The 23,774-nt window shown below is 41.1% G+C and overlaps 2 protein-coding genes across 5 annotated transcripts in view; one reads left to right on the top strand and one right to left on the bottom strand.

The window, feature by feature from the left end:
* The window catches only part of LOC306751932 (neurobeachin-like), a gene marked incomplete at both ends in the record, with an annotated part of 85,013 nt that extends 73,140 nt beyond the window's left edge, over positions 1-11,873 (top strand). For 2 of the 4 annotated variants that reach the window (XM_079235598.1, XM_079235595.1), the window contains 22 exons: positions 331-439; positions 546-712; positions 2,667-2,791; positions 2,878-3,027; positions 3,467-3,603; positions 3,754-3,871; positions 4,218-4,320; positions 4,424-4,539; positions 5,797-5,909; positions 6,214-6,354; positions 6,470-6,589; positions 6,939-7,091; positions 7,220-7,384; positions 7,712-7,801; positions 8,444-8,636; positions 9,404-9,475; positions 9,731-9,886; positions 10,222-10,392; positions 10,508-10,609; positions 10,837-11,033; positions 11,444-11,595; positions 11,783-11,873. In XM_079235598.1, coding sequence (XP_079091724.1) covers positions 331-439; positions 546-712; positions 2,667-2,791; positions 2,878-3,027; positions 3,467-3,603; positions 3,754-3,871; positions 4,218-4,320; positions 4,424-4,539; positions 5,797-5,909; positions 6,214-6,354; positions 6,470-6,589; positions 6,939-7,091; positions 7,220-7,384; positions 7,712-7,801; positions 8,444-8,636; positions 9,404-9,475; positions 9,731-9,886; positions 10,222-10,392; positions 10,508-10,609; positions 10,837-11,033; positions 11,444-11,595; positions 11,783-11,873 — 2,941 coding nt within the window. Of the gene's footprint in view, positions 1-330; positions 440-545; positions 713-2,666; positions 2,792-2,877; positions 3,028-3,114; positions 3,148-3,466; positions 3,610-3,753; positions 3,872-4,217; positions 4,321-4,423; positions 4,540-5,796; positions 5,910-6,213; positions 6,355-6,469; positions 6,590-6,938; positions 7,092-7,219; positions 7,385-7,711; positions 7,802-8,443; positions 8,637-9,403; positions 9,476-9,730; positions 9,887-10,221; positions 10,393-10,507; positions 10,610-10,836; positions 11,034-11,443; positions 11,596-11,782 lie in introns of all 4 variants that reach the window. The other 2 variants (XM_079235596.1, XM_079235597.1) reach the window with 2 other exon arrangements.
* A 3,898-nt stretch (positions 11,874-15,771) lies between these two features.
* On the bottom strand, positions 15,772-16,113 carry sertm1 (serine rich and transmembrane domain containing 1; the record flags this gene model as incomplete). The annotated part of the gene is made up of 1 exon (XM_079235515.1): positions 15,772-16,113. The coding sequence occupies one exon, from the start codon at positions 16,111-16,113 to the stop codon at positions 15,772-15,774; it is 342 nt and encodes a 113-aa protein (XP_079091641.1).
* Between the last annotated feature and the right edge of the window lie 7,661 nt (positions 16,114-23,774).

Here is a 23,774-nt window from a genome sequence, read left to right as displayed (position 1 = left end):
AGTAGGAAGTCAAATCATAGTGCATACAGTGCCATTAAGTGTACGTTTGATTGGTCCATGTCTATTTACAGTGCCTGTTTTACTCCAAACTGTATTGTAGACAAAAGATAAATATGCATCTAAAAAAGAAAGCTACATTTTAAATATTTTGTTTACCCATACACACATAAGCTTCTACAGCAGATAGACACGTCTTATTGGTGTCCTTTAGAAAAGGCTGCCACACTGATGGAAACTTGTTGACATTCCCTGTCGTTGAGAATTAGATTTTTTTTTGTAAATGGTTTCTATTACCTATAATGTTTGTCACTCTCTTCAATCTCTCACCAGACTTTTGTGCCACGCCATGAAGGACCATATTGTGCGTGTTGCCAATGAAGCAGAGTTCATCCTGAACAGACAGAGGGCCGAGGATGTACACAAACATGCTGAATTTGAGGTAACATTATGATATATGTGATAAGCCTGCAATTAAAAAGTCACATGACGTGTCTAATGTGTAAAGCTCATTGTTGTTACTGATTTTACCTTCCTCTTTCCTGCAGTCTAACTGTGCCCAGTACGCTGCGGACCGGAGAGAGGAGGAGAAAATGTGCGATCACCTCATCAGCGCCGCCAAGCACAGAGATCATGTAACTGCTAACCAGCTGAAACAGAAGATCCTCAACATCCTGACCAATAAGCACGGAGCATGGGGCACAATGTCACAGAGGTGAGGGGAGATGGGTGGAACGTCCTGTCAAAGTATGCTCTGGTACATTTTTAGATTGTTGTTCCTCGGGATGTCATTTGAGAGCAGACGATATATCGGTTGAGTGCACATGGAACGCTTCTTGCATATAATGAGAAAATGTCATCAGTATGTTTAGTGATTATTAAGTCAGCACCGTCCATCACTATAACACAGATTATGTAAATTGTTGCTGTATTTGTGTAAAAGTAGGATAATTTACACCATAAATGCATAAAGCCAGTAGAGTAGCATCAGCTTCACATCACAGACTCGGAAAATTAGATTTCTGAAAAAGTTTCCAGATCGTGGATATGATCAGTGCTGAAGTAAAGACTTTTATAAAAGATGACATGCTTCGTGTAAAGCAGGCTTCATGAAGCAATTAGATCTTATTTAACGTAATTTATCGTACCAACGTTTTTTTTTTTACGTATTTATCGTATCAACTTCAGCACACAATGACAGCTGAATCCGAACATGGTTGCTGCCTTGTTGCTGTTTATGACTGATCTCCTTATTTAGCTTACTCACAGACACATTAAATCAAGGATTGCTTGTTATCCAGATCTGTCACCAGACTTTGGAAGGACATTTCATTTAATTCGAGTGCATCTAAGGCCTGTCTTCTTCATGTCACTGTTGATTAAGTAAATTGTATGGAACAATATACCTTTTGGACTCAGATGAAAAAAAAAAAAGTTTAATTGCATCTGAAGTGCTCTGGCATTGATTATATTTTTGAACTTTTGTGTACAACAGAATCTAATTCTTATTGAGAATTTAATCATACTTGCATGTCTAAACCTAGCTTTTCATCAGTTTTCTTAATGAATCACCTTTCGATTGCCATTCTGTTGCTACAGCAACAGCTTTGGTCCAAGTTTACTACATGACTAACTTTAGTCGTCTCTCTCAATAATGTTACATTTTATTGTAAGGATGTGGCGCAAATCGCTAAATTTAATATGCATACATCTGGGCCTTTATACCAGTACTTGTTACTTTGTTAGTCAATTAGCGAGATTAGTATTTTTGATTTGTTTAGCTAATGTTCGGCAACAATATCTACATTAATTTGGAGATAAAACCGTTAACATTGGTAATAAATGATCATTGTGAAGGTGTAAAAGAAACAGACAGGGATCTGCAGTGTTGTTGAACGTTACAGCATCTCTAGCTTAATTGCTGTCATGAACTATGTGTGTGCTCACTAATAATATAGATGACTTGCATGAATGTAAATGCGAATTGAAGGCATTAGCGTACGATCAAGTCTTAATTAAGAATGTCTACCTTTCACCGACAGACCGTGTCATTAAGTCCAGACGGTTATAATCAGAGCCATTAATGCATTTATCAGGTTATATTTGCAGTCTGGTCAGTGATAATAGCTTGCTAATATCTTGAGTTGAGCCCTGTGTAGCTGCTGGACAAAGCCATGATCTATTCGGAGATCAATAACAAAGAAAAACAAATTAAACTAACTAAACATATTTAGTTTAAAAAACAACAACATTAGTCACCATCACATAATGTGTCGTATTATTTTTCAGTCAGAGTTGAAACAACACAGATGTGGTGGGTTACGCGGGGACATGCCATGCTCGCCCTGTTCACTTTAATAGAACTGGCACCAATGCAAAATTATATCTTTTATAGTTTCCTATAGTTTTTTTTCTTTCATCTAAGGCCGGTTATTTGTGTTTGCAGAGTTGGGAATGTCTGCCAAACTATCCCCTATGTTCAAATACCACCATTTTACCCAATAAAGTGGAATCTTTTGACTGTAGAAAATTTGTCATGGAATTTGCTAGCGTAGATTTCAAATGTAACTTCAGCATCAACTCGAACTGTAAGTCCCAAAATGCACACCTTGTTTGCCCCCCCACCAATGAAATGACTCATCTGTGTTCCTCTTCTTTTATGTCTTCAGCCACTTACATGACTTCTGGCGTCTAGACTACTGGGAGGACGACCTGAGGAGGAGAAGAAGATTTGTGCGAAACGCCTCTGGATCCACTCACGCCGATGTGTCACCAAAAGCTCTGGAGGAATACGGTCAGAAATGTGTACAAATGTAAACATATTGCATTTGGTATTATCTGCTTTTTGCATAATCTCAATTAAAAACACATTCTAAATAGGTACAGATGAAGACGAGGAGGGGCTTAAGTCAAAGAAAACTTTCCGCAGCCAATCAGTGGTCACGCAGAACCCAGAGGCGGAGTTAATGCTGGAGGGAGACGACGACGCTGTCAGCCTGCTGCAGGAAAAAGAGATTGATAACCTTGCTGGTAAGATGCACTTGCATAAAGACACACACACAGTCACCATGCTACAGTTCAAATGAACAGTAAACTGTCTATGACTCTTGCTTTTAGTACGTTTCCGTCCAAGACTTTTTACCTCCAAAGGCAAGTCATTTGAAAGTTTTGCAGCTGCACTAACAATTCAGCTGATTCATCTGAATTTACTAAAAACTGTTGCAAGACCAAATACTTTATCAAATACTTAATCCAGTGGCTCCTCTCCACTCTGACACACCTGATGGGTTGTTTACAATAGTATTCAAAGTAGACAAAGCGAATAAATCATCAAATTAACTAACTTGAAATTACTCGATTACAGATTAATTATCTGTTGTGTGTGATGACTCCTGTTGGCTGCTGTGAGCCTGTCAGTGCTATGAATTCCTGAAATAGTAATACCTAAGTAATACATGTGACTCCCCAGGCCCAGTGGTTCTGAGTACTCCAGCTCAGTTGGTGGCTCCAGTGGTAGTGGCTCGAGGCACTCTGTCCATCACTACGACTGAGATCTACTTTGAGGTGGATGAAGAGGATCCTACATTCAAGACGACTGATGCTCAAGTAAGGGCAAGCTGTCTTCCTTTATTACGGAAAGAAGTTAGCTTTTTTACTTTCTGCTTTTTAACTCAGTGATCCAATTCATTTGGGGTTAATTTGTAGGTATTTCTTTATGTTAAAATATATCTTTCAATGGATGTCAAAACTCAACAGGTACTGGCCTATTCAGAGGGTCTGCATGGGAAATGGATGTTCAGTGAGATTCGGGCCGTGTTCTCCAGACGCTACCTGCTGCAGAATACCGGACTAGAGGTCTTCATGGCCAACAGAAGTAAGTCTGCAGATTTCTTTTCAGCATTAATGAGATGTCTATAAAAATGGTCAAACGTTTTTAGAAATAGATATCCAATTGATGTTTAGAATGTGTCTCTTTGCAATAAGTATTGAGTAAAACACATAATGCAGAATATTTAGAATAGCATCATTGTTATGCCAAGTATTGTTTCACTGATTCTGTTATAGTTCAAATGAAGAGCACTAACACTGCCTAGGCTTAGTCTTATATTGCATTGCAGCCCATATTAATGTGACCACTATGAAGTATTGTATAAGCTGTTTGATACCAGTTCAACATTAGTCATGTCTGTTGACTATATCGTGTCTCCTCCTCTCTCCAGCATCTGTGATGTTTAACTTCCCCGACCAGGCCACAGTCAAACGGGTGGTGTACAGTCTTCCACGGGTTGGGGTAGGAACGAGTTACGGCCTGCCACAGGCCAGGTAGGTGGAGGGTATAATCAGCTGGTCCACCACTATGGTGGAGTAGAGAGGTCTTTCTTCCTGCTGTGATAGAAAGCAACTTCAGTGTGTATGTTGTTCCCAGGCGGATTTCCTTGGCCACCCCTCGTCAGCTCTTCAAGTCATCCAACATGACGCAGCGCTGGCAGAGGAGAGAGATCTCCAACTTTGAGTACCTCATGTTCCTCAACACCATTGCAGGTGAAGTCCACACTCAATCACATTTCAGGAGGTCTCATTGTCTCAATCTTTCTCTGTGGATCTTAGCCTCTAAATAATGTAGGAACAGTTAGTGGTCAAACACAAAACCCTGTCTAATGCAGCCATCTTTGTTCTCAGACCAAACCATATAATTAGTTGAGAGGATGCTTTCTTTTTCCTGTTCTCCTTCATTGTCTCTTCGTGATGTTGACATTTTCTGTGACGATTCTACTAATGTGACCTTATCTGGTTGCTCTGACAGTTCTTGTGGTTCTGTGTTGTTCAAAAATAACTGCACAGCCAGAACCTTCTCTCCATGTGCATGAATAGATAAGCCAATGTATAAAAATACATCATTGAAGAGACCAGATAAAGAACCTGGAAGAATTTAATAAGACCTTTTTTAGCTGCAGTTTGCATTACAATCACCTGTCTGACCTGTCAATACATTAAGATTCAAGAAATATATATTTGTTTTATTGTCATATGCACAGATAACAGACAGTTACTCTGTAATGAAAAGCTTATTTTGCTGGGTTAAAGCAGCCATAATGACCATTGACAAGTTGGTAAGGAATTGAACATAATTACTGCAGCTAAATAAAACAATATGTCATAATATAGTTTGATATACAGTATGTATGTAATAGAAATACAGAATAGGCTTCAAAGACACATCTACTGTAGATAAATGGCAACTACTGATAATGTGTTTAAACGCCTGTACATATGCTGACATGTAGCAGTTTGTCAACAGCTTGTGCTTTTACGCCTCTCCCTGTTGGGAATGTCTTTTATCACCCTAACATAAAACCTTGGTCCACGTAACTGTAATACCAGTCTAGCACTTAATCTTTGCTTGCATCAGGAAGTTATTCTCATCAACTAGACGTTTCAGCCTTATTTATGAGGCGTGGAGGTTTTGAAGCCGGAAAATTGGACGTTGCAGTTCACAGTTAACATATTGTAGCATGTATTAAAGTTATTGAGAGGAACGTTCAACTGGTTATAACAGTCTCAATGAAGATTGGCTATATATAGTCATTCTTAATGTTTGTCATTGTTGCAACCGGGTTGGATTACACATGAAATTAGATCAGACTCCAGCAGGGGACTGCCACAATTTGTCAGTGTAAAACCCAAACTGATGTAGTACTACGCAGAAGAATAATAACGTCATATGGTACCATCTTGTGACACAACTTTAATGGAATAATGTTTTTTTTTCCTTCTTCCATCCATCTTCTGTCTCTGCAGGGAGGACGTACAATGATTTGAACCAGTACCCCATCTTCCCCTGGGTCTTGACCAACTATGATTCAGAGGAGCTCGACCTCACTCTACCTGGCAACTTCAGAGACCTCTCCAAGGTATGAGCACTCTGACATACAGCGCTATTTCCAGTTAATTCCATGTATGCTACAAAGAAGATGCTATGAACCCAAGCAGAGGGCAAAAGCCATTGTTGAATTTCGAAGCCCCACAATAACACCAGGGATGTAATTACTTGCCTCCCCTCATCCTACAGAGGATCAGAACGAGTATGAGCGTGTTGGTTTTATTGTCTATGTGTTGACTGTTTTAAAGATGTATGACATGCTCATTGAAACCAATGTATGATTTTCTTGTGCTATCGTTGACTGAAACCAATTATTTCTCTCTGGTTTCTTCCAGCCAATCGGTGCTCTGAATCCCAAGCGAGCAGCGTTCTACGCAGAACGCTACGAGACGTGGGATGACGACAGCACGCCTTCTCACCACTATACAACCCTGTACTCCACAGCTCATTCAACACTGATGTGGATGCTCAGAATAGTAAGGACCTGCTGAACTTCCCACATTCACAGACTTTAACCTTGAGAGAGCTGCTCGAGCATACAGCAGAGACCCAATGCTTCTGTATTCAGTGGATTTGTCTGTGTGTCTGCAGGAGCCCTTTACAACGTTTTTCCTCAACGCCAACGATAACAAGTTCGACCATCCGGAAAGAGCCTTCTCTGGCATCGGCTGCTCGTGGAGGAACTGCCAGAGGGACACGGCTGATGTCAAGGTAACTATTCCTGATGGGAGGAAAGGACGTCCCACTGAAGCAACAAGTTAAGATTAGTGCAAAACAATTAAGTACCGGGACAAACAACTGAAAATACAATAACAGGAAGCACTGAAAGTAGTGTTTTTTCAGCTAAATTAGGTAAAAACAAAAATTTTAAACCTCATGTTGCTATTCAGTTTAGTTTAAATTTGTAGATATCTTAATGTTTGAGCAGTGAAGACATTCACACAATGTCTAATCCCCTGGATCTCAACCTGAGGGTTAGAATGTATGTGTTGTATAATCTACTAATTTCAGCAAAGTCATTATTTTGTAATTTAAAATGTGTTTTTGTCGTGTCTATCAGGAGCTGATCCCAGAGTTCTACTACTTGCCTGAGATGTTCGTTAACAGTAATGAGTACGAGCTCGGGGTGCGTGATGATGGAGTTTCTGTGTGTGACGTGGAGCTTCCCTCCTGGGCCAAGAAACCTGAAGACTTCGTCCGCATTAACCGGATGGTGAGAGACAAAGTCTTTTCTAGAATATGAAAAAGCAAAAAAAAAAAGTTTGTTCCTTCTGTGGATGTCTTTTAGAGAGACACTGATATTGACTCTCTCCCTTCCTCTCTCTCTGTAACTTCCACCAGGCGTTGGAGAGCGAGTTTGTGTCGTGCCAGCTTCACCAGTGGATTGATCTAATATTTGGCTACAAGCAGCGAGGGCCAGAAGCAGTTCGATCTCTCAACGTGTTCAACTTCTTGTCCTATGAGGGATCAATCAACCTAGACAATGCAGATGCTTCACAACGTGAGGTTGGTTTCCTTGATCAACACATCGACAATGCGTGCAGGATTCTCCCCTTCATGAGTCTCTCCGTGATAGAGAATGCTGTCTTCTCAATCATGTGGTGGCATCGGATGTATGTTGCATTTAAAGCTCTGCGATAAATAGTTTTTAGATGATTACTCACTCTGTCTGACAAAATAGTTCTCACTCTGGATGAAGTCAAAATACATGCAAGAAGTTCAGAAAGCATACACGATGACAATGCATATTTAAGGAAAGTAAAGAAAATGGGAAGTGTGTGACTTTCCTCTTCCTCTACTCTGTTAACCCTGTTTCTGTTTCTCCGACTGTAGGTGATTGAGTCCCAGATTCAGGCGTGTGGTCAGATCCCCTCCCAGCTGCTGATCGAGCCACACCCACCTCGCTCCTCTGCGATGCACCTGGTGAGAATACCTTGTATATGTTTATGCTTTAAAAAAACACAGGTATTCACATATTGGACCTCAGCTGCCGACCTACTGAAGTACACAACATAAATATACAGACCTATATGTTGCATGTTCTGTATGTCAATGTTATTCCATTGAGAGGTTGTTATTAATTACATAGTTTTTCACAATCTCTCTCATTTTTATAGAGGTTGAGGTTTATTTTTTCTATTTATAGCCCATTTTATCCCTACATACCAATTGTATATATATACCAAGCCAGGGCAGAGTGTTGCCCTGGCTTCAGCCTCTCTGTCCTCCCTGCTACCCTCAGCAGAACAAGGCCTCAGTGTCTCTAGATCAAAGCCCTCCATGTCAACCCAAACCTGTCAGTCCTGAACCCCGAACCAACCAATGCCTCCACCTCCTCTCCTATTGGCCGAGAGCCACCCTCAGTGTGTGTGCCTGCTCTGACCCTGTGCTCCCACTAATAGACCTTTTCCCTTCCTTCCTTCCCTCCCTCCGTCCCATCTGTTCTGTCTCTCCCTCTACCTCCGTCTCCATTACCCTCCTCCTCTCTCCCCCGACCTTCCCTCCCCGCTCTGCCCTCCTCCTCTTTCTCTCTGTCCCTCTCTCTTTCTCTGTCTGTCTCACCAGTGTTTCCTTCCCCAGAGCCCACTGATGTTTAAGGATCAGATGCAGCAGGATGTCATCATGGTGCTCAAGTTCCCCTCCAACTCCCCTGTCACTCATGTCGCAGCCAACACGCTCCCCCACCTCAGCATACCAGCAGCCGTCACCGTCACATGTAGCCGGCTGTTTGCCGTCAACCGCTGGCACAACACAGTCGGTGAGTGCGTGATAAAAATAAAAAATTCAAGTAATACATGTTAGTTACAGTATTATTATGTTAACTATTGTGAGCAAACATTCTGACAATAGTCAAACTACACTATTGCAATCGCTTGATTATACAGTAACATACAAAGTTCAATTCAAGCAACAGAAAATGTTGATATTTGTTATCAATAGGTTAATTTATCAAGGATGCTGATTTAATCTCTTTTTAAGATGATCACTTTAGGGTTGGATAAATTGTAATGAGCATTTTTCACAATTTTGTGACATTTTATAGAATAAATAATTAAATGATTCATTAATAAATCACATAATTAAAATATTATCAATAGCTATGAAATCAAGACTGTGGGAGCCTGTAGTGAGATGTTAGTTCATTTCAGGGTTATTATGGAGCCAATTTAGATTGTATTATATTAGTGTTTACTTTTATTTTGTCCACATGTTGACATGGAAATATTAGTAAATCAAATCCTTAATTAACCTTTAACAACCTCATTAGCACAGTGGAGTAGGTTTAATTAATTGTGGTAATGTATTTATGGAGGGTCATAAGGCAGCGCCTGAATAACAAAAGTCACTTTTGTTATTCAGGCGCTTAGTTTTTTTTTTACATAAGCCTGCATCAGAGCTTTCATCAGAGAGTCCTCGACCAGGGGGATTATATGAGAGGCATTTGTCCTCCTCTGTTGTATGATGTGTGTATGTACGGGTGTCTATGTGTGACTCTCTGTAATGTTTGACCCTTATATCCTTCAGGCCTCCGTGGAGCTCCAGGATATTCCCTCGAGCAGGCTCATCATCTACCCATTGAGATGGACCCTCTTATAGGTCAGTGCACAAAAATCTCCACAGCAGACTCAATTAGTCTTTTAGTTTTACATAATGGTAATGTTAACGACACAAGTAATGGGACTTAAGCCAACACACCACATGATGCACTGGGGATTTATGTGCATATGTTGCTGAGAAAACTAACCTGAGAGGTGAACGATCAGGAAAGGTTGGAGTTAATGTGATAGCTTGTGAAGCATATGCATCCGTATGCCCTTATTAACCTCCTGACTTATTTGTGCTCCCATGTAGCAAACAACTCAGGCGTGAACAAGCGTCAGATCACTGACCTTGTGGACCAGAGCATCCAAATCAACACGCACTGTTTTGTGGTTACTGCCGACAACCGCTACATCCTGGTATGCGGCTTCTGGGACAAGAGCTTCCGTGTTTATTCCACTGAAACTGGTACGTTTTCTATTATTTATGAGACATGTTAAGCATTGGGTACAGTCAAAATGTACTTTTATTTAGCAGTTTTGATTGTTTTTACTCTTTTACGCTGTAATTTGTGATTCTGTCAGAGGTTCTAGTTTGAAAGTGGACCATGAAGACCGATGCATTTGCAATTTTGTTTAGATTTGTGTTCAGATTTATTAATCTAGGGAATATTTAGAAGGCTCTATTTTTTACGCTACTCTGTATACAGAACATTTCTGTATTCATCGTTCCATAGATTTAGTGACACCACAGTCACTAACCTGCTTGTTTAACTTGTGCATCTTCCTCCTTCCTCTCCACAGGAAAACTGACCCAGATAGTTTTTGGCCACTGGGATGTTGTGACGTGTCTGGCCAGATCAGAGTCCTACATCGGCGGAGACTGCTACATCGTGTCAGGCTCCAGGGATGCCACTCTTCTTCTGTGGTACTGGAGTGGACGGCACCACATTATTGGGGACAACCCCAACAACAGTGAGTGATGACATGGTGGTAACAACATGTGTGAATGTTTGCCCCAGATTCTTGTTCATAAAACAATACAGCTCCCAGAGGTGTATGGTGTCTCTAACTTAGTTTTTTCCTCCAGGTGACTATCCGGCTCCCAGGGCAGTACTGACAGGACATGACCACGAGGTGGTGTGTGTGTCTGTTTGTGCAGAGCTGGGATTGGTCATCAGTGGGGCGAAAGGTTTGTGTGTCTTAATACCTCTCTCTGTGCCTCAGAGAAATTTCAATTTTGCATTTTATGTTTTCCATAAAGTTTTCTGATTCTTTTTTTATTTTTAGCTTGAGCTTATATTTTAAAATAAATTGGTAACTGACCTCGGAACATTTAGTCTAACTTCACCAAAACCAAACATGTACAATACAAATAAAAATAAAGATTCTTCTCTATCTTGCTTTGGTCTTCCTCAGAGGGCCCGTGCCTGGTCCACACCATCACAGGGGACCTGCTGAGGGCCCTGGAGGGGCCAGAGCTGTGTCAGCGGCCTCGCATCATCTCAGTGTCCAGCGAGGGCCACTGTATCATCAACTATGAGAGAGGCCGCTTCTGCAACTTTAGCATAAATGGAAAACTGCTGGCACAAATGGAGGTCAATGATTCCACACGGGTAAGGCTGTAGGAGTTAATACTGTAATATTCGTTTTGGTATATTCATGCATGAATATATGGTAACTGGACCTGGCATTGATACAGTGCCGTTCTAGTCTTCCGACCACTCAGAGAGCTTTACACTACATCCATATTAACCCATTCACATACAGACTTTCATACAATGTGCCACGGGCTTGAGGTTCAGAATCTTGCCCAAGAACACTTCCACATGCAGACTGTAGAAGCCATGGATCGACCGGCGATCTTCCGATTAGTAGACGGACTGCTCTACATACTGAACCACAGCTGCCACACACTTAAATTATACCCATATTTACTCATAAACCATGCAATAAAACATTTGTACAACACACTGGAGCCCTTGTGCCTCTATTGACTGCTCTCTCCTTTTTTTCCGGCCTCCAGGCGATCCTGTTGAGCAGTGACGGACAGAACTTGGTGACAGGAGGTGATAATGGAGTTGTGGAAGTGTGGCAGGCATGCGACTTCAAGCAGCTTTACATCTACCCAGGCTGTGACGCAGGCATCCGTGCCATGGACCTCTCGCATGACCAGAGGTAAAACAGACGTGCCACTCTGAGAGAGAGGAGAGGCAGCAGACAGTGTGACCTTTTTTTAAGGACTACTGTTTTTGAGAAAACTGGTTCACTTCAAAGTACAATGATTGCAACCCTAAAAAAAGAAATATGTTTATGTGTATAGTTTGGTTTGCAGATGTGACATTCTGTGTGCTCTGCCCTTTAGGACTCTCATCACTGGCATGGCATCTGGCAGCATTGTGGCGTTCAACATAGACTTCAACCGCTGGCACTACGAACACCAGAACAGGTACTGAGGTGGACAGCGTGAGGATGAGGATGAAGAGAGGAGAGAAGAACAAGAGGGAGAGGAGGTGAATCATTCTGCTGTGTATCTTCAACGTAGGGAAACTAAAGGTACCGAGAGGAAGGAAAAACAAGTACCGGACCTTAGGCTATTCCCTTGTTGACGTTTACTTGATTTGAGGATGCGGCAGCGCTGGTGGAAATAACTTCCTCTGTGCATATGTGTACGTACACACGTGTGTAGCCACAGACACATAATACCCTGAAGGTACACACCAAAACCTGCAAATAAAATAGACCGCAGAATGGGGAAAAAGAGCAAGTCAAGTAGACCTTGTAGAGGTCGATCATACCCATAACACTCGCAGGACTGGTGCAGTTACTGTTCCTGGTACGCTTAATGCTTCACAGACAAAGAACTGAGTTTGGTTTTCCCTTATATTCTTTGTATTACTTCTTTATCAATATTGTTGTATACCTTTTGTTTGAGGGGAGTTTAGTCTGGGGAATTATTGGGGTGGACTAAAAATTAAGACTCCTTCAATGTGTCTAAACTGATTAGAAATGGTCAGAAATGATTCAGCCCCACCCACTGCTTTAAAAAAACTAAACGGTGCTATTGGCTTGATCTTAAAATTCACCATTGGGAAATTGCCTGGGGTTATAATTTTATTTGATTGTATCTTATTTTATTTTATTTTATCAGATTTTATTTTATTTTATAATGTTAATTAAGACAACATTTCTTTGACCCGCAGCAGGGTTAAATCTAATTCTTATGTAAATAAGGCTCTGCTTCCTTCGGAGTCTACACGTGTTCTTTCACTACACAAACTGCGCTTATCACCTTTAATTTATTAATGACTTGCTGTATGTAAAATATTGTGTAATAATTATTATAATGTTGACAAGACTGATGATAATAACGGCAGTGTCAAGGATGGGGATTGTTTTGCCCGAGATGGCAATGATAAAGAGATCTTGCCATTGCCACCAAGGATGACAAACACAAGACTGACAGGATTTCCTTTGTATATTTGGTGACTGTTTTGTCAAATATGTACATAAAGTCTTGGTTCAAGCTTGGTGGGAGACTTAATCAGCTGAATAAGACTGAAAGCGCAAAGGAAACATTCACTTTCCCACATTTGTTGATTATTTAAAAGAAGAGAATCAAATCAATGTAAAAGTTTGTTTTGTATTTGCACTTTGCACCAATCACATATCATTATTTATTAGCTTGGTTCTTTCTGGTCGGCTGCCATTTTGTTTAGGTCCATTTCCCCTTCGGGATTATTTGTGCATTGATGTTTGTATTTAAAGCGTTGAGCTCATGTGTGATTATTAGGTTTTACAACCTCACAGTTGTAAGCAATATCATGATTCTGTAGCTGATAGAGGTGGGAAGGCGGGAGGAGAGGGGAGGAAATGTGAGCTGTACTGTATGTGTGAAGCCATCTTGATCAAATGCGCACATGCACATACTCTATTGACAGGTTCAACTTACGTATCCAAAAAAAGGTTAAATATTTTTGGATCTATGAAACCCTAAAAACTATTGTATTCATGTTTTATTGCAAAGATGTAAAATATGACATGTGTGAGTTGAAAAAAAAAATCATGATAAGAAAAATAAAATATGCAAAGAATTTGATGACTTGACTCACATATTTTGTTCCAATAAAAGGTTTCTGTTTGGCTTCAAGACAGTCGCGCTGCACCGAGAGTAAGACATCAAGGACGACTCATTGTGGCATTCACACATCACGAACCTGCGGTCTGAAAGGAACCTGCCTTCATCAAATGATTTCAAGAGACTCTTGAGTTAAAATGTTGCACTCTACACACAATTGACTAATTATTTAACTACTTTCCTTGCTATTTTTTCATTTTATTGTCTGTTCATGGGGGTCATATTCTGCAGTACTTCCTAAGAACAAAGATTTAGAAATATTAGTTTCATAAAGTTCCATTTCCAGCACTAGCTGTCACGAAGTGTCTGGTACTGCATTGTCTTTTTTTCCTTCAATTGAAACAATGAAACAACTTAAGTTCCCTTGATAAACTCAAAGCCACTCCTGTGTAGCCAATTAAAACCGTGCAAAGCTTCAGCTGTGAGTCTTCATATTTGAATGTGTCACAGGTTGTTGTGCTTATGTTGCTGGGATTTTCAGTCAACAGGATTTTAAAGCATCTCATTCAGCAGACCCAGTAATAAAATAGAGACAAAAGTAGAAATACATTCCTTACAAGCATTAAAAGAGCGAATATGTGCATTGTGTAAGATAGAAGGAACGCATTAGTGGCTATTGGACCCATAGACAAAAATCAGATTTGCAGTCACAAGGTTTAGAGTATAGAGTATACAGTGAATCATGCAAGGAACGGTCAAGTATCCATATAAGTATAAAGACACACGTCACCCAAGTTGGAAAATATTTTAATCTTCTTTGTATAATGTATATAATATAATGTATACTCTATAATGTATCTGTGTTTGCAGAACATGAACTGAAAATAAGAGCTCCAAAATAACAAAACTCAATCAGGCAGTTCAATCTGCACAGTTATTCTTTATCGTCACGACTAATACAATGAGTTTACTTCCTGGTTAACTTAAAAACAGTTAGTGACTATTTAAAACTTTGAATCTTTGTCTACATGAAACCAAACAGGTCCTGGAGATCATAACCTATTTACTGGTGTGAATACAGATTCAACAACAGCGGAGCACAAACAGACCTGACTGAATTGTCCCTAGCCTCGGAGCAGCCGTCACTGTTCTCTGAGCCTTCAGTTGTTATTGCATTTTGAGGGAAAGTGTGACAAAGATGAATTCTCTTTTTTCTAATAATGTGTTTTGAGTGTGTGGTGTATTTTTATTGCAAACTCCGTCGCACAGTATTAAAACAAGACGGTATGGTGCGATACGACCATTGCTGTGGCTTATGCTTGAAATACAAACGAGTCTCAGCAGCTGCACAAAGCTCTCACGCTTCAGTCACTATGGAGACGGCAATCAGACACCACATGAGCTGACAGTCAAGAGAGGGCAATCCGTCACGCTGGAAGACCCGTCTCTCAGGCCCAGAATTTCATCTTGTTATGGCACTTTTGACCCGGTCTGTAGCTGAAGTTCGAGGTCGACTGCCTGCCTGAGACACAAAAGGAATGTCTTTCTCACCTTTACATCAGCAGGATGTCTTGTGCATCATCGTTTCCTCAGGAGACTTTTGAAACAATTTGGTCTGTGTTCAGTTTATAAGGTATTTCAGCTTTTATTATAGTAACAAAAATGGAGTTACAGCATCCCATAGCCTGACTGAACAACTGAGACACAATCATGCATTACTGTACAAAGTAATGGTCTTTAATATTGATGTATTTCTGATTTGTATAGTAGTCTACAGACATTATGATACATGCTGTACACACCTGAAATATATATAATTGTTCCACAGTAAATATGACAAGAACAGTGCAAGACATTTATTTTACAAAAATGAAGAGGAAGGATAATAGTTCCTCATTATACTTTTTGTCAGCTGAAAGAAAAGTGGTGCCTCAGGTTCATTTGTCTTCGTTCAGAGAGGCTCAGAAAGGTTCAGTCAGTCTCACTCCTCAAGACCACACACATGAGCTTTATTCACCCTGTGCTTATGGAAATTGCATGGCCACACCTGACTCACTGCACCATCGGGATTAGAAGATACATGCGTTGAGTGTAACGCCATTGTCCCTTTCCTTGGAGCTGACAAAGTGTTTGTTGTGTCGATATGTCCCAGTGAGGAGGTGATGGGCCTCCATGTGCTGTGTGTACATGTATGCTTGCCTGCTGCTGACAGCAGGCAAGCATACATGCACAAGGAAATGCACGTGGACATAATTCAGTATGCCCATGTGTCTCCCTCAGGTGGACAGTGAAGAGATGGTGGACCTGTGAGACGAGATGCTACAGATCTCCATGTTGGTGAAGGAGCTCCCTCCCTCGCTGCTGCAGTCAGGGACAGATGAAGAGGAGGAGATGATGTTCTTCAGCCTGTGGAGGGAGATGATGAGCAGCGTCAGCAGGAATACCAGCAGGCCGAGGAAGAGCCACACATAAACATAAATGTTGCCCTGGCGGCCTGGCGACGAGGCGGCCGCGGATGTGGAAGCAGAAGTTGGGGAGAAGCGGAGGAAGGTCCCATCGTCTATTGGAGGGATTCCAGTCTCATTATGGTCCACCGACGAGACGTCCATGCCTGACATGCTGCCTGATAGGTCCTGCATAGGTTTGCATGAGAGAAAAAGAAAGATGAGTGAGATTTATTGTGAAACAACAGAAAGATACTCCATCATTTATAATGTATATGGCCTTTATAAGAAATTCTCTTTTGTCTGCTGAAGCTGCCACGGATTTATTTCCTCCCTCCAGGACACTTCAACATGGCAGATGCTTGCTGACAAAAGAGCTTTCACCCACATCCTCAGCTTTGCCTGAGTTTAAGAGGAAGACAGAGAGCACTTCTACAATTCTGATTTAGGGCCAACAATTTTCTTCAGATGCCCCCCAAATGCAAAACAAACTTCAAACAAAAGTTTCTGCAAAAAATAATCTTTTATTTTGTCCCTCTTGGAGCCCCATTGCTCTGGATAACCTTATTCATCTGCCGGTAAGTTGCACAAAAGATATCTGAAAACACTTGTTTTTAGGGCTAAGGAGATAATAACTGCAACTTGGAAATAGATTTGCATGTATTTCAAGCAAGTAGGTGCAATCAACATGTCATATTATGTTATGATGTATGAAACACTCATAAAGACCCATATAAACATATATAAACAGAATATGAGTTTTGGAAGTGTGGTATCCAGAATTGTTGCTTGATCACTAATAATGTGAACATGCATAAGGATGATTTTCTGGCAAAAACAAAAATGCAAAACTGTATGAACGCTGGTGAGTTATGGTCTTCAAACATGACTGGGAGCTTGCAGACTGAAGGAGCCGTCCTGACCGGGCTATAATAAGGAGTAACAGCAGGGGGCGTGCTTGTCTCATTAAAAGCCTATCTAGCTCGGGCCTTGAGCCACGTATATGCTCATAAACAAAGGCATTCTTATCTGATGAAATTAAACTCCTCGTAATCAGCTTTCACAAAGACAGCTGAGAGCCTACCCTCCTCCACTGCATATTAATACTGCTAATAATGTTCCACAGTAAATGACTTCAAGGCACCAAACTGACTCAAGGATGTGATCGTGCTTTGTGGAGTAGAAACGTACATAGTCTTTGTGTTGGTGAGCGACAGGGAGGCTGTTTCGTATTTGGGTTAGACCAGCATTGTGTCTTGATTTGATCGGAGAAAGACACTTCAAAGGGAGGAATGATTGACCATGACCAGAATGAAAGCAGGTGAACTCTTTTCCTCACAGTTGTGTGCGCTCATTTCTCTCCTATTCCTTGTACCCCTCCATTCCATGGTTGTGCATTTCGCCATACGATGTGTGTCCCACACCACATTATCTTCAGGAGAGTATATCTGAACCATACGATGTTACAATGAGATGCAATAACTGCATGTGTGGCACAGTTAATAGACCATTTTCCACGGGGAAGCTAGTTTGGAAAATACGGAATGCTCGTAGAAGCCCCCTATTTCAGAATGTGGACATTTGGTAGTTTTACTGTTCTGTATTTATGTGTTTGTGTCTGCGTCCAGAGATCAGTTTACAAACTGTGTGTTTTGCACAGGTAGGTGAGCTACAACTGGACTGCTACTAAATACAGTATTATTGTTTCAGAACACAATAAATGTTAACAAATAATAAATAAACATTTCTTCAGGTCGAAAATAATACCGCAAATGTAAGGTTCACATGCGAGGCCGGGATATGTGTAATGTTATAAGTTGGAAGCATCAACGATGAGCAATGACCTCTGGCAAATAGAAACGCTCCTAAATTCAATAAACTCTGAATACATTAAAACAACTATTTGTAGATCACAATAAAACACTATAGAATACCATCCAACAATATCAATGGGGTTAGTCATTAACATTAACGTATCCTTTACTGGGCTTTAGCGACTCCAAATAACCATTCGCTCCGAGTTCAGACACAGCTCAACTCCTAAGTTTATTGCAATTGAAGATATTCTCATTCATAGTCAAGACCAGGGCTGATAAATGGTAATGCGAGATGAAGATGTGACTTTGCTGACTATCGTCAGTAATAGACCTTGCCAGCAGTTCTTTTTGAGTCTGTAACACTTGTTGGTACACCATTTTTCTTAATCTCTAATTGAGCTGCGTCGCCTTTGAAGCTAAACCAAGCCACTCTATCCCTGAACTCCTTCCTTCTTAACGTATTCACTCCCTTTTATTCTCTCCGTTTGTCTCTCTCTGGATGATACAGTTGACAGGAGCTCTCTTTAATTTACGGCCCATTGTACCTTCAGGGAGATACAAAGCATATTGAGGCAGGAAGAGTCAGGCCGCTCTCTTTCTTTGACTGTGATTGCACGCTCTCTTGCCCCAACTCTGTTTTCTTTATCAAACACTCCCAGTGGTCTTCCCAGCCCAATGACAAACTGTCTTTCCACTTTTGTTGACTTGTAGTCTCTTTCTCTCCTGCAACTTTTCAGAGTTGAATATTTCTATTCACTGCACATGCATTGCCATTCCCTCCTTCTGCTGCGATCTAGCTATTTATCTTTTCTATCAGTTTTTTTGCCATCCTCAATCATCACTGTAATTTAGTTCATTAGTTTCTTTACTTTTTAACACAAACATCTAATTTATATGTACATTATGAAGACAATGTGATGGAGAGGTGCAGAAAACCCTCAGAGGAGCTTGATTAGGTCACTCTTCCTTAATCCATTAGAAAAGCATATTCATGTTGTCAAATATTCCTGAAATAATTTCCTGATATTCCTGAAATGATTTGACCATCTTTATTTCATGAATTTTAGCAATGTAATGCTGATAGTGGGAACAAAAAGGTCCCCTTGTAATTTAGTGACTCCAATTTCCACTTATAATTAGCCAATTTGGTAATTTCAGCTGAAAATGTGTCGCTCATCAGTCATTTGGCAGAAAAGTCTATAAACATGACATTGAGCCCCCACCTGCTCGCTCAGTCTCCATCTCTCTACTCTAATTTCTTCTACTCTGCCATCATGTTCTGTATAGGTTGCTGTCATTAATGATATGTTGTTTTCAAATCTGTGATGAAGCTTGTTCATTGTCAGCTGAAGTGGCTGATAATTGGGCTTAATGATGCTTTTTGTATCCAGGCAACAAGGTATGTTGAGTTCTTTTTCAAGCTAATCTACTTTAAGAGGGCGAGCCATGCAGTCCCGCTGAGGCTGAAGAGGTCAGACATACGCATGCACACACACACGCGCCTACGTTAATTGCACAGCGATAGTTCATTTTCTTAGAAATAGCTACAAGCGTAATACAGAGAACATCAAGAACTAATTGGAAAAGTGATGCATCCCTACTGAGAAAACATATAAATGGCTGGGCTTTTTATGTGGTTGAGATAGAAAGACATGTTGGAGCTGAGTTTATTCTTGTCTCCAAATGGTCAGCAATCTCCTGCATTCTGTATTTCCTGCAGAGCTACAAAGCCACATGTGTGTGTGGTAGAAATAACAGGTGGGCAGAAAGTAACGAGAGGAGCGCACTAGTAGACCCAAAGGAAGCTGGTTCGCATTGCTGGCCAGATGGAATCAAAATCTGGCAAATTGACAGCTGGCAACTAGAAGATTGTGAGACTCACAATCAGATGCAAACTCCTGCCATTGTGCCCCCGAGCCTCTCCAGTTTATAGCTGTGTGTTTGGGTTATTTGGATGGGTTAGAAGATTCATTTCTAGTATTCTATTCTATTTGATTTGATTGTGATTTAGGCTAAGAACAGTTTGACGCTGGGAAATAAGAAAGTACCTTTTCTAAGTCTGTTGCTATGATTTGAGTTGGGAGAGCTGATTGATTTACCCTACAATTAAAAAAGCATTTCCAGATTTCTTTTCATTGGATGAACTTCGTTCTTGAATAAAATTAAACCTAATCAAGTGAGGCCGCTCACCATAGGCATTACAAAACGAAAAGGTCGTCTAAATCAAACTAAAGCGGCAGGCTACAGGAGAAGTGTCTGTGGAGGGTACAGGGGCAGCAGCCAGAGCCTCTGATGTACTGAGCAGTACGGATGTTGGGATTTACTGATTTAGCTTTAACTGTGGTTATAAAACGTTAAGCTTTCAAAACTGTAAGAATTGAAGAAGCTACGATATCTGCAGCATGATCCCCTCCCCTCCGAGGCAAGGGATCCAGAGTCAGAAGAACCTTTGGTCGAAGTCCCAGCTGGTTGGCTGGGTAGACCACATGGAGGAGTTGGAGTCTGAGCCCGCCGTGAATGCCGTCCAGCCGCTGGGGCTGGCCGCCTACCATGACGATGATGATGATGAGGTGCTTGACATCGGTTTGGACATGCATGGCTCGTCAGAGGATGAAGCTCTGGAGCATTCAGTCTCTGGATTTTCAGTAAATATGCAGAAAAGCATGCTTATCCCGAGTCAGCAGTTTACATTTTCTCACGCAGGAAATATGTTCCTATTTCAGAGTCCAAACTCGCTCAGTTTCAGTTGGGATGCAAACTGTGTTCTCCAGAGGTTTGTGCAGCTAGTCGGTGGGATGACATCCATGATTGCTGTGGTGCTGTGGCATGCCTACCTGTTGAGAAGTCAAATGTCATGGCTATGGTTCTGCCCTCAAGTGGTGGCATCCATCCAGAGTGTGAGGGCATCATCCTTTAATGTCTGGACCGTACATACTACCATTTCAGTGCTTTATGGTGGATGTATGGATATTCATTCAGGAGCTGCAGGATAGTAGACTCTCCTTTTCCAGAATTACGGTATATTTGGTTATATCTGCTATGTTAGCGCCCATTTTGGCTTTGATGGGGTGACACCAGGCGCTCGCTCTCTCGCCATGCGTTCTTAAAAGGGAGTAAATCCACCGTCACCTCTGGGATTTGGCCTTGGTGCTTGAGCCTCTTTGTGGTCCCCATTTGAGCCCCAGTCTTTTGATATCCGTGCATCCCTCTTGAACCCCGTTCACTTCAGATGGCTCCAAGGTTACATAGCGTCCAAAAGTCTTGTATTGGCCTGAAACTATCCCTGCAGCCTCTAGTTCTATGGCTTGTGAGCTTGCTTCCGAGGAGCAGAGGAGGTTGTGTTGCCTGTGTCTTGTGACTGCATATTGTTTGTCTATTCTTCTAATCCAGCCAAGAGCAAAGTCCTGTCCAAACAGCAGCTTTCTCCCTGGATTGTGAAGTCTATCTCCCTGGTTTACAACAGAAAGGGTCTTTCATATTCTCAAGGAGGGAGGGTGCATTCAACCAAGGGCATGGTAATAACATGGGTTTTGTTTGAAGGGGTTTTTGTATTATCTGTGCTGCAGCAGTTGGTCATCATCACACACTTTTGTTTGATTTTACAGTTTGGATGTGACAACCCCTTCGGTGACTCATTCTGCCCTTTTGATTGGGTCTATGACGCACTAGAGTGCTGGAGGTTTGACTCCAGTTTGGTTGACGCCTTGTGGGGGGTGAATACATGTCCCCTACTGCGTGTTGTACAGTGTGAATTGACTGAAAGGGAACGAAATGTTTAATGTTTAACTTCCTAACATGAGCCCTAAGCAGCGTATAATCCATACATGAAACTGCCTATAGATATAAAAAAAACACTATAGATTATGATAACAAAGTAAGAGGACATAATTGATGATAATAATAACTATTTTAGTTCTTTAGTTATAGGCCAATTAGAAATATTCTGATCAATAATCGTAAAAACCAAGAAACAGAGCCCCACCCCCTCTCATTTGCTTTGAAAATCAATTAAATGTTTTCCTTTGATTGTGATGGTTTTCACATTTCTTAGATCCTCTGATCTCTTTGCTGATTCTCTTCACATCCCAAAGACCAGTGTGACTTTGGTCAGCTAAGCCTCCCTATATTTCTTTTCTGAGACTAAGGAATTAGCTCTCGAAGATGGACTTGATTTTATTTTATTTTGTTTATATCTTTCTCCCACTCTGTAACATACGCCTGGCTTAACTTCAGCTGTTGCCTAACCCTAATGTTTTGGGTCTTGAAGCCCGAGGATCTTCTTTAGCTGCTCAAACAAAAACAACATCAGCTGGATAACACGTGACTTTTCCTAATTTTATGAGGATTGCTTCTAAACTAGCCCAGTTTGAGGCAAAGGGAAGGGTTCTAACTTTAATTGTTATGGAAAACCCTTCCGCTCAGATAAAAAAAAACACCATTATTCTTTTTTACACATACAGCAGTGTGGACTGCCAACTCACCCGACACTGTAAATTGAGCTCGCCACAGTTTTTCAAGTTTAACAGACACCACGCACAGCCGCCACATGCTCTTCTTGCTGTCATTCTCCCTCTCACTGAAGAAAAGGAGTCTTGCTTAGTCTGAATTTCACTCAGGTGTGATCGTCATACACTTCCCTCTGAGCTGATGTGGCCTTTCCTCTCTTGGATTGCTGGTTCAGAATAATGGAAGCTGCTGGTAGCTGCTTCTCTAAGAGGCAAGGAGCAAAAGTCTGACTGATCTTCAAAAGTGACTGCCATTCCTTGGACATCACAAGAGGCCGCTCATTCTTTGACTTGACCTACGTCTCGGCCCTTTTTATGAACTCAACATTGAAGAAGTATGTTGCCCTCTCTCCCAGTCAGGGTCATGTGGAGTTCACACATTTTGAGACTTGTTCTTCCTTTCAGCCTCCTCTTTCTCTCGTTTCCTCCTGAGCCTGGAGCCCATCAACAGCTCCGAGCTGAAATGCTTTTCCATTTTACTGCCAGCTGTTTTTTTTTCAGATTTCTACATTTCTGTATTTTTATGTCTGCATCGCCCTCTCGGCTACGTCAGAAGCTTTTTTGTATAGCCTTGGATATTTACTGTACACTCTTCAAACCGGGCTGCTTTAAGCAAATTTCTCTTCATGAGTTCCACAGCTTTCTTCTCACTCCGCTCCGGCTTTGCTTGTTCGGTCTTGACTTGAGCATATGTTTTGTCTACCACCAGTCTGTATCTCCCAAAGCTCCCCTTTGTCCTGATCAATCTCCTTCCTGAGCCGCACAGTGTCTGCAAGTCACACCCCAAACAATCTCATCCACTGCCAGTGGAGTACGTTCAGCAAAACTCCTCCTGAGACATCGTGCCGTGAAGCTTCCTCTGCTCCACTTTCTCAATCTGTTTCCCAACTTCCTTCATTTTTTTCATCATCTCCTTATAATCTTCCTCACTGTCAGCGTTTAGTGAGTGTATATCTGGTACAATTCGTCTTGTCTAATGAATTCTCAGCACATAACTATCCTATGCTCTTGTATATATTTTTTCCCCAGTTTTATTTTCTCAGGTGTTAGGAGTGTGAGAAGATTATTAACGGATTTGATAATATGAAAATAACATCATAAAACATGGCAATTATTGTTTGCTTTCAGAGATTTCATTTTTATGGTTCATTTGGTCGAGTGAAAACACATTTAATCCATCCCCATTTATATCTGAAGATTCATGTGAGTTTTTCTCATTTTATTTATAAAATGTCATTTTTGCTTTTTTATATTCACAATAGAGTCCCCATCCAGGGCCAAACAAAGATAGCAACAGCGCCTTGGCCTTGTTTTTAAAACCTTGACATCTCTTTCGGCTACAGGAAATAGCCCTGGCCATTACTGGAAATGTTACAGTCCATGCATGCAGCATGTGCAAATATTTACTAAATCCTTAACCCCCAAGATAAACACAGTATGTTGTCTGTTCAGTTCTGGTATTAGCTCTTCACTTCATGAATAATGGACCAGACCCATGTGTGGCAAAATGTCA

Source organism: Taurulus bubalis (genome assembly GCF_910589615.1).
Source record: "Taurulus bubalis genome assembly, chromosome: 2".
NCBI classification, from domain to species: domain Eukaryota; kingdom Metazoa; phylum Chordata; class Actinopteri; order Perciformes; family Cottidae; genus Taurulus; species Taurulus bubalis.
The sequence above is the reverse complement of the archived record's forward strand: the minus strand, read 5'-3'. Positions and strand labels throughout refer to the sequence as shown.